General features: G+C 37.2%; 1 protein-coding gene and 1 long non-coding RNA gene across 7 annotated transcripts; one reads left to right on the top strand and one right to left on the bottom strand.

Annotated features, from left to right (window-relative positions):
• Positions 1-674: 674 nt before the first annotated feature.
• LOC6650633 (transforming acidic coiled-coil-containing protein 3) lies at positions 675-13,209 on the top strand. 6 transcript variants are annotated; one of them, XM_023180782.1, is made up of 11 exons: positions 1,481-1,532; positions 3,804-4,158; positions 5,130-5,346; positions 5,403-7,823; positions 11,584-11,903; positions 11,970-12,034; positions 12,096-12,167; positions 12,242-12,346; positions 12,416-12,577; positions 12,664-12,813; positions 12,883-13,209. In XM_023180782.1, the coding sequence occupies exons 2-11, from the start codon at positions 4,015-4,017 to the stop codon at positions 13,076-13,078; spliced, it is 3,852 nt and encodes a 1,283-aa protein (XP_023036550.1). In that variant the 5' UTR covers positions 1,481-1,532; positions 3,804-4,014; the 3' UTR covers positions 13,079-13,209. The 6 variants fall into 6 exon arrangements, with proteins under 6 accessions (XP_023036547.1, XP_023036550.1, XP_023036549.1 ...); XM_047012331.1 differs by lacking the exon at positions 1,481-1,532 and having other exon boundaries at positions 3,751-4,158; positions 5,403-6,960; positions 7,075-7,823; XM_023180779.2 differs by lacking the exons at positions 1,481-1,532; positions 3,804-4,158 and adding an exon at positions 675-888.
• On the bottom strand, positions 3,744-4,771 carry LOC124460764. The gene is made up of 2 exons (XR_006954773.1): positions 4,310-4,771; positions 3,744-4,248 (listed from the first exon to the last, which is right to left on the bottom strand). It is a non-coding gene; the product is annotated as an uncharacterized LOC124460764 (long non-coding RNA).
• Positions 13,210-15,008: the final 1,799 nt, after the last annotated feature.

Raw genomic sequence — 15,008 nt, forward strand, 5'->3', positions numbered from 1 at the left:
ACTTTATTACCATTATGTATTATCAATTAGTAGTTTTCAATTCTAATTCTATATACAGACATACATATATATATTTAATATATATTTTAATAGTAAAATGCGCTTAGAAACTCGTTGAATGTTACCTAAATGATAATGAAAAGAAATGTTATGCGTGGCAAAGAGCAATATTTTTTTAATAAATCATCCCATAAAAACAAAAACACACAACTTGAATTTTTAAAAATAACTGCCTAACAGTGCTCGCAAATGATGCTTTTAACTTTTTGCTAAGTCAATGAGTGAAAAAGGGACAGATAGATGTATCTGATGAATAATACCAAAAGTTTGAAATACTGGTAGCCAGCATCTACTCTCTAGATGGAAAATACTAAAATACTGCGACAATCGAAATTTTTATAATCACTAGTAGGGCTGCAAAACCATGTACAATTTTTTTTTAGAGGTAAAAACAAAAGTATGCTCACAAACGATGTACTTCCACTATATTAAGTCTTTTACTGTAACAAAAGAACATTAACTTTGTCCTTTTCGATAAGCATATCATATTTCAAATTAACTCAGTTGAAAATCATTTATCAAACAGCCAATGATTTTAAATTTTTAACGTATTAACCTTGAATGGCAGAAAGCTATCGATGTTTCCTGAAACCGATGTAATCGATGTAATTCCCATCACTAGTGAAAATACAAAGAAATTGCGCGGGACCGCTACGAAAATTTTGTTGCAAATAATTCGCTAAATCAGAAAAACTTATTTCAAAATAACACTTGTCAAACGTATTTTGTTTTGTTAAACGTTGTGATTTGTGTATTTATGTTATGGAATTTAAAAAGTCAAGCGTGGAACCCAGCCGTGGTGTACTCAAGGAGCTGAAAACAAACGAGGTATGATCGAGTAAATACTTATGTATCATATATCTGTGTGTGCATGTGTGTGTGTGTGTGTGAAAGGAAGGAAATAAGAAAGATTAAAAGAATAATAAGCATTTTTTCGTACTCTCTTTGAATGCTTCTTCTAATCTTGTAATTTAACAGTTAACACTACAAATGGCGTTGCCGGCTAGCGAAGTCAAAATATTCATACATATGTCTGCATGTGCATATGTACATATGGATGTAAGTGTGTATATTCGTTTCGTAGGATCAGTCTGGCGTTGCAGCTGAATAAAATCAAATTCACTTTCTATGAGGACAAAAGTCCAATTGGCAATTGGCAAACAGCGCTGCACTGCACTGGCTATGCTACGATCACTGCCGCTGCCACGCCCACGCCATGCATATACCACTGGTCTGGTCCCCCTTTCCACTCCCCAATGACACCCCCCTGCATATGCAGTGAATATCTTTTATGGCCGACAGCTGTTGGCCGGCTGCTTCTGCCTGGTTTTTTCCCCATTTGTTGTCGGTCTTTGATCAGTTTGTGTTCTGACATCGAACGTTTAACCAGCTAGCTGCTCCACAAAACAAGTGAGAAGACTCCATTTCACCCGCCCTAAATGGGTAATAAACCTGGCAAAACAACAAAAATGGTAGGAACACAATGGGCGTCATTTTTATCAACTTTTGGACCTATATCCAGTCCTGCTTATAACCAAACAATTAACTGATTCATTTTGATACTGAGTCCTTTAGATCTTGTTCAACCACTTGAAAAGCCTCTATATTTGCACTTTCTTTTCCCTCTCCCCCTTCTCTTTTTGTTACGTTAATGAAAATAAATACAGAGTACGTATGCCATAACGTTGGCTATATACATTTCTGATTTCTCTCTCTTTCTATATGTATCTGTTCTTGACATTTTCAATTGCAAAGAAAAAAGTCATAATCTGCCGCCGTTCCAGATGTTTTCAATAACGCATGCCAAAACAACAACAACACATTCTACAATTTATACAAAAGACCAAAATAAACATAAATTCAAATAGATGTGTACATCAAAAATGCTCCTGAATCTGGGTACAACCAACCAGGGGATTCCTATTAGTTTCCCCTTTTATGATACTATTCAGTAAAGTGGAGGATGGAGAGCGTCTTTCCTCTTTTTTTTTTGACTACCAAAGTTCATTGAACATGTCGACGTATGGGGACAACTCTTTGCCTAATGCCAACATCCACCCCCCCAACAAATGCATTTGCATTTGTTTTTGGCATCTATTTTTAGGTTAGTTTCAAGTCGCATCTGTCCTATCCCTCGGCCCCCGCTCTACGCTCATGTTTGTGTTGTTCTTTGGCGCCATTCAATTCAATATCAATTGAGAATAATTTTACTTAAGGTTATTTGAGATTGTTTAGTTGTGATTTCATTTTTTGTCACCTGTCCCGTCGGTTGATCTGCTATAATTGATGGACACACTTCTCTTTTCGTTTTCTCCACTCAACCGTCAACCTGCCCCATCGTGTGAGATTTTGTTGCTTTTTTGTAGAGCAACTTCCTCAAGTGCACGATATGCAACAATGGGCGCCATTGCAGCGGGATCGCATGTCTTGTATCTTGAATCTCATTTGGCATCCACAAACTTATGTACAGGGTACTCCTCTCCAACTAACTAACTAACTAACAAAGCCAAGACCTCCATTCATTCATCAACTAACGAGTCAAGATATAGTGTTTAGTTTGCCATTGCAATGACTCCAAGACGGTTGTCTAGACGCTGATGTTGTTGACTTTGTTCAATTAAGTGGTTTATATACATACATATATGTATGTATACACCTACATAAAAAATGTAATTCCCAACTCCCAAACGTCACTAATTAAAGTGCCTGGTGATCAAAACAATTAAGATATCTTAAGCTGCATTCGAAAGTGTTGTTCAATTGAGTTCAATGGATACATTTTCTTTGGATTGGTATTAATACAATTATCATAAATAAATTGATAGATCCACCTTATTGCTCTGTAAAAGGATCGATTGTTTGTGTTGAGAATAAACAAGTTAAAAAAAAACAAATAACTTAATATAAACAATAAAAATTTGCAATCTAAGTGAATCTACTGAAGAGAAAATAGTTAAAAAAATAATCACTCAAAGTATTTATCCGTAATGAGTAATCCTTTTTATTGTAAATCGTAAATTCATGACCTTGTCATCATAATCATATTTTCCATCGTTCCAAAATGATGCACAAGACTTATAAAGATAATAAAAAAGTAAAGATTTACTTTTTAGAATTTAAATGCAAACATAGAAAGAGAGATTAATTCTCTGCTTATGATTAGGAAACACTAAGGAAAAACTAGTGATCATTTTGTGGAAGCCATTCAAATTAACGCTCAAACAAACACACACATATCTCGACACTCACACACACACACACACACACACACACACACCTACATACATGCATACGTCAAATGCTCACCGAAAAAAAGAAAAACATCGACGGGGAGAACGTACAGAAAAATATTTTTAAATTGATTTCAAAGACAGACGACAACGGAACGCCACGCGGTAACGTAACGCGCTGTGCCGCACCGCTGCGTATAGAAATAGTATATATCTCGGCTATTATTCAATAATATACAAAGAAAATGAATTCACAAAAATATTTAAAGTAGGCGAATGACAGAACACACAGAGAAATAATAAAGGAATAGTCGAAAAAAAAAAACTAAGAAAAAGTGTGCCAAAGTTGGAGTGTTTTTGTTTGATTTTTGTTTAATGTTGTTGGCGCTTGCTGAACCGTAAAGAAAAAAGGCACAGAAACCTCACAGAAAACGTTTAATTGTGCGTTGAAAATTGATAGTTTAAATATCCAAAAATGGATTTATTTTCGAAAATTATCAAACGACCCCTTAGCCTGGCAGCAATCACAACGAATGACGATGGCAACAGTTCATCCACAGCAGCAGGAACAGACGTATCAGCAGCAACTGCGGCAAATCTAGTCACCACCGGCCATCCACTTCATCTAGGCGATAGGTCTCCTCTCTTATCTCTACGTGATCTACTCGATTCGGCTGCCCAGGATATCAATCAATTGGAGGATCAGCATAATAATTTAATTGCAATGCCACAACAATCTGCTGCCTCCTCACCATCTCCACCGTCCACGTCTAGCGATAGTATACAAAAATTGCTAAGCGCCATTCACGTGAATCTAAATCAAGTTAGTGCCCATGAAATGGAGCATTTGCAGGCCATGAGTGCGGAGGTAGGTTGTCATCATCATCATCATCATCATCATCATCGTCGTCGTCGTCCCCATTCTGTGTCTCGTCTCTGCGAAATCTATTCATACCTTCTAAATACATTTGTGGATTGCATTCGAAATGTCACAAAAACACACAGAGACAGTCGCACACCTCTTTCTCATTCCTTTTCCCTTATATTTACATTATTAGAATGACTTTAACCTTGTTGTTGGCGCTCTAATTAAATTTTGTTTGCCTTGCCGCCAGGCGACACCACCTCACCGGACTCGGTCCACTTCAGAATACTTTGATTTTTGAGCTATCCCATTTAAGGGTATATTATAGTTAGTGAAAATTTACCAAATATATTTGTATATCGAATAGAGAATTTTTAAGACTGGATGACTAGAAGAATTTTCGTTATAACCATAGATTTAGATCGCTTAAACTTTTAAAGGGTATACTTTCTGCCGTTTTGGATTTTCGGTTCTATGGGGATTTTTATTATTATATTGTTCTTTTCCGTCGCAAAAGCTGACGCCGACCCAGTTTTCCTCGCCGCCTTGTGTCACCTTTTCTGTCTCTCGATTGTGTGTGTGTGTGTGTTTTTGTGTGTGCCTACAGTGCATTGGCTTTTCAATTAATGTCATTTGCTTGTGGGGCACAAGGGATGAATCCAAGTGGAACTTAATTCAAGGCTAGGTGATTTTTTTAATTCCTTTTATTATTGTAATGAAATCCACAATTCTATAGCATCTAAACAATCTGCTGCGACCCCAGATGTATCCTATTTTTGTCACCAGATACTAATCAAACCTTTTCAAATCCCAAGAAGACCAAGCAGCTGCTAACCCTAATGATCATAATCATCCTTATGAGTGCATATATTTGTTTACTATATATTAAATGTTCACAGGTCTCACGCGATGCGCAATTTAAAATTTTCTTTATTTATAATATGTGCATATTTATTTTGTTTCATATTTTTCAGTTGAGTCCACTGGCTGCAATAAAGGCAAGTCCCAAGCCTACAATGGAACAGCCACAGCAAAAGATCGCGGCATTGGATCCTCTTAAGCTGGGTGATCCATCATCAATGATAGTTGTTCCTCCATCTCCAAGGGGCGTCGCTGGTGGTGGTCTACCAGAATTTGATGAAAGTCAAATTCCTGAATTGCCACCTTTCAGTGCAGACATGATGATGGCGGGTGAGTTCATTTTTGATCATTTATCTGAATCATTTACAAGCTTTTATTTTTTACAGTCTCTGGAGCTTCTGCTGTGACTTCTTTAAACTCGACTGCTCATGATTACAATTCGGATTCGGATGTCTTTGTGGAATGTTTGTCTTTAACTAGCGATAAACGTTATTCAAACGATCCTGCCGAACTGGAAGCCTATACAAGTGCAATCAACGAAGTGTTGCTAGACGAGCAGCAAAATGCCATGCAGCAGATTGATACTCCAAGTGGTGGGAATGCGAACCCTGCCGATTGTAGCTACGAACCGATGGATGTCGATGAACTAAATGCAACAATGGAAATTTTAAAAGATGTCATGGCACCGGAGGATCATCAGCTGTTAAAGGAGCAGTTTATGAGTGATGTTATCGAGAAGGCTCAGTTACTTTTAAGTAACGATCCTCTTGGAGAAACAGATCAGACTCCCGAAGATCCTCTTAAATTGTTGAATGAAGATCATTACAATGATGAATTAGAGGCAAGTCCTTTAACATCTTCAGATTTGCTGGATAACGATAAAACGCAAACGCAAGAAGTAGAAACCAATGAAACTTTTGGAGGACAAGAAGAATTAACTGCACATGAGTTGGAATCATCAGCTCTTAAGGAGAAGCATCAGGCTGATGAATCACAATTAGCTGCACATGAGTTGGAGTCATCTGCTCTTAAGGAGATGCATCAGGCAGATGAACAACAATTAAATATAACCAGTGATCCACTTGGAGAAGTACCTCAAGCCCCCGAAAAACAGACTTCGCAAAAGGAAGAAGACAACATTGATGACATAAAGACGAAGGTCTTAGATTTGCCCGAAAACGATGTGGACACGCAGAACATTGAAATTGAAAAGATTTATGTGCAGCCTGTGGAAAATATTCCTCTTTCACCTCCCATACCCACACATCGGGCTAAAACTGCAGAAGAATTAAACTTCTTGGCTCTCAAAGAGTTGCCCGAGGATGAGGGATCCCAAGAAAAAATACAAAAGGCCGATAATGAACCAAAAGTAATACCAATTGCCTTTGTTACACCCACATGTATGACTACTATGCCAATTGGTCCTCAGACGACCAACAATCCTACCTTTCCGACATCACCCAGATCACCAACTTTCCCAGTGCAGGATCCCGCCGAACCACCATCCCACTTCCCTCATTCTCCACATGCACCTGCAGAGACAGAGGAAATGCCCTATCTAGAGCAGGCTGTAGTCCAGCCATCGAGTGACCGTCCGTTGAGTGGAGTCATAGCAAAGATGCCTGTGTCGATTAACATTATACAGTCAAGCCCCGAGGAAAAGGAAAACAAGCTTGACATAAATGAAACTTTACCAATGGATGAGGTGACATCACCTTTGCCGGTCTTCAATGGCAACTCAACTTTCAGTAGTGGAAACGAGAATGAAGTGAGTGCCAGTCCAACAGTAAAGACAGCTGTCGCTGCTGCCCCACTCCAACCAACAGCTACATTTTCTGTGTCCTTGGATGATGTCAAGAATGAATCGCGAAGAACATTTACTGCAAATACTAGCCCATCTATGGATACGGCTGTGGCTGCTGCTCCACTCCAGCCAACAGATACATTTTCTGTGCCCTTAGATGATGTCAAGAATGAGTCGCGGAGAACATTTACTGCAAATACTGGCCCATCTATGGAGACGGCTGTAACTGCTGCTCCACTCCAGCCAACAGATACATTTAGTGTATCCTTGAATGACGACAAGAGTGAGTCGCGGAGAACATACAATGTTAATAATTTTCAAGAGGAGAAGCAGCAGCAGCTGCCACGTCGCACTTTTTTTGTAGAAGACAATCGGCAGATAGAAGAGAATCCTCCCGTCTTGGAGCAGCCGTCTGTAAGTGAGAAAAATACACGAAAAACTTTCAACTTGGAGTCCAAAGCGCTAGAACAAAAATCACCCATTTCTACACCGCATGAAGCTACCGAGGAAGATGATTTTGAACCCATGGATGTCGATGTGTCCATGCGATCAGCCGAGACACCAGCGCTGACCAGGACGCCATCTGTTCCCATTTGCAATGTTCAATCGGCGCCGGAATCTCCACCATTTGTATCGACATCGCCTCCCATTCCCACCCACCAAACGCAGCAGCTAAAGCGTGTTCCCATTCATGGCAATACCACCATAGTTTTAGACGAACAACAACTTTCGGCCAAAGAACAAGCAACATTGAGTGCCAGTGACGAGAAGGACGATGTCTTTGTGGAGCACTTTGGTGCCATATCGCCGTTATCAGATGACATGTTCAAAACACCGCAATATACTAGCAACAATTTTGCCAAGATCCAGTTTAAAGAGCCCGCACCTACAAGGACAACCAACAGGGATAGTAGAGGCAACATTGCATATGCAGAGAGAGCAGTAACAGGAGAGAGACCGATCTCTGATGCTGAATTTCAAGATGGTGCCAGCTGTAATAATCGTAAGTCGTATCAAAATCTCAATAACAACTCATCTTGCACCTTTGAATATCATTTAGGGGCAAAATAATAGAAAAGAAGGTTAGTTAGGTGGTAAATTTTCACAATTTCTGTGAAATTCGTAAAATATGGTTTTCCATTTCTTAAATTGAACTACTTGATAACAGCCAAAAGTTAGATTTTCCACATTGAAAAGGTTTTACTGTACGATTTCCCTAAGAATTCCTTATGCATGTTCGTGACCTCAGCTCGTAAGCACAGCATTTCTGCAATCTATGAACTTGAAATATAACGGAACTCCTTGAACTCGCTCGATAGTCACCTTTTTGTTTTTTTACCGTACAAACAACTAACGATACTAACTGTAGAGCAGGCAACACACATGCAAGGCAATGAACATGAACTTCAAAACTAAATAGGAGGAGGGTGGAATTTGTTGGAAGGGGGGGAGGAAACACCAAACACCACAACGTCAATTAAGCGCATAATTTTTGAATGCCAAAATGTCGTGCTGCATTTTTATGCTGCTGCTGCTGCCCGCTGGTTGAAAATGCCGCATTGACACACAGACACACAAACACAATTCGGGGTTCTCTTTTATTCCCTATACTCGGGACTCTCTCTCTCTCTCTCTTTCTCTCTCTGTGGTTCTTAATTTCTCTGCTTACTGTAATAGTAGTCCCTTATCAGCAAATATCGTATGCGGTAATCAGCGGCATTGTGTGTGACTACGTCACATTTTTTTTTGTCTAATTGATGAACGGCTGTCTTCTGTATTAGTATGTATGTTTGGACATACATATGTACATATGTACATATGTATATATACATATGTATATTTCCGCCCCTCTGACACAATGAGCGCATTTATATTTTTGAACAATTAAAGAGCAAGGCGAAGAACATACTTAGATGACTAAATTTATGAATTGCTCACAAAATATTAATCACTATTTAGATTTTAAACTATGTATTTCTATATTTTGAAAACTACTTTTTATGTTTGGCGGTATATATATATCGTTATCGCTGACTAAGCAAATGCAGCTCTGACTAGAAAGTCTTTCTCTCTAGTCTCAATCATAAAATTCTCTCAAACGAGTTGGCGGTAAAGACAGTGGAGATTATCTGTAATGGAAAATAATAGTTTTCCTAAAAGACCTAACCTTTCGTTAATAATGTAAACAAACACCGCCGTGTTTCTAAAAACCAAATAATTGTTATAATTTATAAATTTTAAATCGATTAGATACGATTAATTTTTTTCCTTTATATTAGTGTTGATCTTAGTCACAGCGATCTGTATTATGGCGCTTTCTCTCATTTTCTCCCCTCTCTCCATACATCATTAACCTGTGTGTGTGTGCCATGCATTTTACAACAAATGTCTATCGGCTCTCTCTCTAGCTCCCCAAAACAGTCAACGTGTAACCCAAGTTCTCTTTTTCTCTCATTCTCTCAGTGAGTGCTCGCTCTTTGTTTGCGCACTTGCTACTTGCTTGCTGCATACGCTCCCCGTCACTCACACACTCCACCACTCCAGTCAGAATTCAGCCCCCACTCTATACGCCATCTCGTTCTCCCGCATACGCTCTCGCATGCGTGCGCTGGTTTTCTTATTGGAATCAAGCAATAAGAAATTCCATTTCAGTTAGTTTTCAACATTTGCCGTTGTAGTTGCTGCTGGCGCGTTGCTCTTCTTCGCGTAAAGAGGAAAAGAAAAAGGAAAATGTAATTGGGGTGGGCGGGGGAAGAAAATAGAATGGAATACTTCAATATTTTGTTTATCATTGGCATGAGCAAATGTTCTTTTGGTGTTTTGGTGCGAAAATGTGTAATAAATGTTAATTAAAACGAGCAGCTGTGTTGTCTGTCTAAAACAGAAAATAAAACCCAATAACAAAAACAACAAGAGATTCATAAATATAAATCTACATACAGAGACAGAGACTCTAAAAAGAAAGAAGAAGCACAGCTGAACACAAGAAGGCAAAAAAGAAAAAAAAAGTTGTTATATACGTGAGAGTGAGAGAGCGTGAAACCAACTTCATTGTGTGTTTCGCTTGAAGTGTATTTGTGTGTGGTTTTGTGTATGCATCTGTGTGAGAATGAGTGTGTGTGGGCGCTGCGTGGTCATGGTTAACATTATTATGTGAATAACTGTAGAAAATCTCAAGAAACAAAAAATGTAAAACTTGTCAAAAAGACACGCAATTAAAATGCAGCCCAGTGTGAAATTATGCCCCCTCGCCCAATCTCTCTCTCTCTCTACGTGTTTTTCCCCCTCACTCTCTCTCTCTCTCTGTGTCTTTATTTCTCTCAATGCCAGCTACTGTTTTGCTCTCTGTTTCTCTCTCTCTCAATGCATCAGTCTGTCAATCCAACCCACTTTTTGGTGGAACCTTCTGACGATTGCATAAAATGACTCACAAGTTGCAAAAATGCGGCTTCTTCTTTTGTGTGTGTTTTGTTTTCCAAATTCAATCATCTTCGAACAATTCTTACCCCTCGCCACGCTTGCTGCCATCCCCCCCTATAGCTACCACTGACCTGCATATTGTTTGTAGACCATGTTATTATATAGAATCTAGGCCTGCCCGGGATTCTCCTCGACTTCTTCTCCCATGTTGACTATTTTTAAAGACATGTATTTGTTTTGTTCTAATGCCGCGCTTGTTTCCTTCCTATGACTGTCTCTGACACACCTCGTTTTGGTCCCCTGCTGCTGCCCCCCTTCTCTGGAGAATGTATTTATCTAGGGGTAGGGCTTTTATATTTTGAGTCATGCTCATCTTATTTACTTATGCATATACATATGTACATACATATGTACGACGTATAACGACTATATGGATTATTCTTCCTTCCGTTTTTTGTTCTTGTTTTTGGCGACATTCTCTTTAACGTCATGCACACACACACACACACCCAAACTATGAATAAGAAAGAGAAATCAAACAACAAATTCCACAGCAGCTGCTTGTTGGTGGATTAAGGGGGCGGGCTCCTCCCCCTAAACTATTGAGAGAAGAGATTATTAATTAAAGATACATATCTGGTAAATTCTCATGGCAATGCCAAAGTGCCAGCAGATGCTGCAAGATCGTCAACAAACAAATTACCAAAAATCTTTAATATAGTTAATGAAAACTATGTATTTGTTTTAAGTTTGATATAATGAATTAGTGGGTGGATAGCGACCTTTTTAAATTAGAGACTTCAAAGAGAGATTACTGACCCGAGCCGGTCAACCGCAGTTTTCCACCCTCCTTGTGTGAAATTCGTTTGCCTCATGTTTTAACTAGAAAAGGGATAGAAATTTAATACCTTAGACCATTTTTCATCCTCAAACTAAGGATTTCACAAAGAGATACTTGTGTATGAATGTAATCACTTATGCTAAGTAATTTGAATAGCATATCACTGAATATTTTTATTTATTGTTATTGAAATTCTTCCTAATATAGTCAACAGTTAAAAATTCCAATTTGAAATTTAGCAGCTGCTCAATCAATATGATTTCTTTTACCAATTGGGGGGACAAAAATTTTGCCTAATGATGATAATGATATATGCCAATGAAAATATATGTTTCGTTCACTTGACTAACTTGTTGTTCTCAATTTCTGTTTTTCTATTTCTCACAACAAAAACAATATCAAAATTTGCACGCGCATGATCAACACCAACAACAACAACAACTCATCATTCATAACCAACCACAACATATACGATCCACACACACACATTCAACCAAAACAGTAATATTTAATTCATCAGATTTCGATTATTTATACACAAAAGGCAATAATAATGCGCCAGTCGATCGTAGTTCATTATTATTGAAATTCGATCCGCTGCTTGGCACCCCAGTGCCCGTCAATAGTCTCCAGCAGCAGGAGCTAGCCTTGTCAAATCTACTTGGCGGCAATAATAACAACAACAACAACAATAATCGTGCCCTAAGTCCCACATTGGAGGAGCACGAGTCGAGTGGAAGTAATCAATCGTTTGCTATAGAAACGAGTGCCAAATCGATAGTAAAGGAATTGGAATTTAAGCCTCCTGTGGATAGAACAAAAGTGAGATAAATACAAAATGCATTCCACATTTAATGGTCATTTTAATACTATAATTATCCTCCACAGAAGCATGCAAAAATGAGTGTGGACGTTATTGATAACGATTGTAACAAAACCTTCGATAATTCCAAGTAAGTGTTAATCACATATTGATTACATATATCAAAAATACTAATTCATTGTCCATTGCAGTCTCAATACGGAGGATAAGGCAAACAACTATCACAACATGGAGGAATTGGATAAGAAATTGAAAAATGATGTGTAAGTTAATATTGATCTTTTAATAATTAAAGTGGATCTGTTGTATGGATTGTATTTACTCTTCTGTCTCGTAGAACCCGCTCAGAGGATATTGAAAAGAAACTCAAAGATGCCGAACAACGTGAAGAAGCCCTAATCAAACGAATAACAGAAAAGGATAAAATGAATTCAAAGCTAAAGTAAGAATCAATTCCGCATCACTTCGTGGCTACTGTGTGCCTAATCCGACAATTTGTTTATCTGTTTAGCGGCGTTATCGAAGCGTATGAGAAAGCCATTGCTGAACTAATAAGTGAAAAGGAACAGCTAGTACAGGATTATGACAGGCAATTACAAGAAGTTCAAACAGATCGCGATGCAAATTACCATCACTTAACGTCGCTGGAAACGACATTCTCGGATCTCCATGTGTAAGTCTAAAGCCCAGAAGGAGGAAAAAAAATAAACCCATAACAAGAATTTTCATTATTACATTATTACTTTTTTTTTTTTGCAGTAAATATGAAAAAAGCAAAGAGATGACATTACATCTTAGACAGGTTGAGGAGACGCTGTTGGCAGAAAAGAAGCAGACAGCGGAGAATCTGCAATTGCAAGAACAGCGCTATGAGAAAATGAAAAGCCATGCCATGCAGCAGCTGGAAATGTGAGTAAATTCTAAACTAAATTATAATATACATGTATATTAATGATAATTTATGTTTTATTATTGTAGAGCAAACAAAAAGCTAGATAGCTGCAATAGAGAGCGTGCAGATGAAGTGAAAAAACTGAAAGCTTTACTTAAAAAAGAGGAAGTTTCACGTGTCTCAACGGCCGAGCAATTGCAACAGAAATCTCGTGAAAATGCTGATCTGCTTAAGATATGCGAGGAGCTTATCTATGGCAAGGGACAAGGTGGTAGTAGTTAAACAAACTCTGCGAATGGATTTTATCGTTTTGTATCTTTGGCTGGATTGTAAAATGCGCACACACTCACACACACACACAGACACAGACACATCCCCATAAACATTCTCACAATTACATAGAAACAACATCATTCATAGACCATTTTTTTGGGCATGTGGAACGCATTTCGTAGCAGCATGTTATCGACCTCGACATTCATATGTATAGGATATATGTATATGTATATCTGTTATTTGCGCGATTCTGGCTTACATTCAATCATCTTGCATTGTTTAGAATATTTTCTGTTCGTAAAAACCATTTGATGTTTTACGAGTATTACGAGTATAAGGAGAAATAGATTGTGTATTATTTTTATGCCTATTTTCTAGATTTTTGAAAGTATCCAACCAACCAACCAACAAACCAACCAACCAAAACTCACACATTACAACACTCTCACCTCCATGCCAATGCGCCAAGGCAGTCCCCCATATGAGTTCCACATGAGTTTCACAGGCCTTATCACAAAAAAAAAAAGAGGGATTTCCTCGAAAAAAAAAAGAAAAACGAAAATAGAAATCTGTTACTAATTCTCTATCGTTCGAATTTGTACTTTTGTTCGATTTATTTACTATGATATTATGGCGAGAATCGTATTCCTTCCCTCATTTGTATTTAGCAAATGGCAAAGGAGGAGAGCCACAAAGAACGGAGAAATAATAAGTAAGAAAAAAAAGAACAGCGTACGCTTGAGGCGCGCCTTTATTAAATGTTTAAGTTTAACTTTAATTTAATTTAAACAAATTTTTTAATAGTTGTATTAAGCATAACTCTGTATTACATATTAGTACTAAAAACAAAAATGAATCGCTAAAAAAAATAAGAAAAAAAAAGAATCATTAAAAAAAAAAAACTATTTATGCCACAAAAACTTAAGCCAATGCAATTTTTAATTTATTTATTTCAGCTTTTGCCTTGTACACGTAGAACAATTAATTAAATTCTATGTTGTTATACTTTTAATTTCACACACACACACTACACACACTGCACACACACTACACACACTGCACACACACACATACACACAATACAGACAGATATATTTCCTCCTCTGAGAAATCTTTATGAATTTTACTTCCATTTATGACATTTATTAAGATCTAAGAACAAAAAATTTTGAGAAAAACGTAAAGAAAAGAAACCAAAAAAAAAAAAATTGTAAACACAACAGTTTAAAAAAGAAAAACAAAGAACAAACAAAATTAACTAAGAATTGTATACAAATTTGTACCCAGTCCATGTAATCAGAAATTATGCTACTTCATAATATATATATATATAATAGCATATATATCTATATATATATATATATACAACACAAACATATAAGTATATTTTTCTAAAGTAGATGAAACTCCAAAAACACACACAAACAAAACATACAGACACAACCAAACAGACAGACAGAAAGACACGCGCTTTTATTATGAATTACCAAAACAAAAAAAACGCAAATTCAATTTTGTTGTTACAATGATGAAACAAATATATCAAATGCGCTGTAAAAATTACACATAATAGTATTAAACAAACAAACAAAAACAACCAGACATAATAAATGCCCATTATGGATATGGGATTGATTGTGGATCGAAAGCGATATGTGGCAAAGGCTTAGCATGTTGTATGTAAAGGTGGTGATCAGGAAGTTGCATATTTCAATAAATAACTATGTAATTGCAAAACAAAAAAAGAAGTCTTTCAATTCCTTATAAATTTCGGATAAATCTTTAAAATAATGATTTAAAAATTTATTTAATATTTTGTTGACATTATTGTCAAATAACTTTTTATTATAGATCTTTGATCAATCTCGATCAAGATAGGCTTTTTAAGCATTTTGATGTTTTCTGTGCCATAAAACTCATAATAAATGTTAAATTT

This window comes from Drosophila willistoni, chromosome 3R, assembly GCF_018902025.1.
Source record: "Drosophila willistoni isolate 14030-0811.24 chromosome 3R, UCI_dwil_1.1, whole genome shotgun sequence".
Lineage (NCBI taxonomy): Eukaryota > Metazoa > Arthropoda > Insecta > Diptera > Drosophilidae > Drosophila > Drosophila willistoni.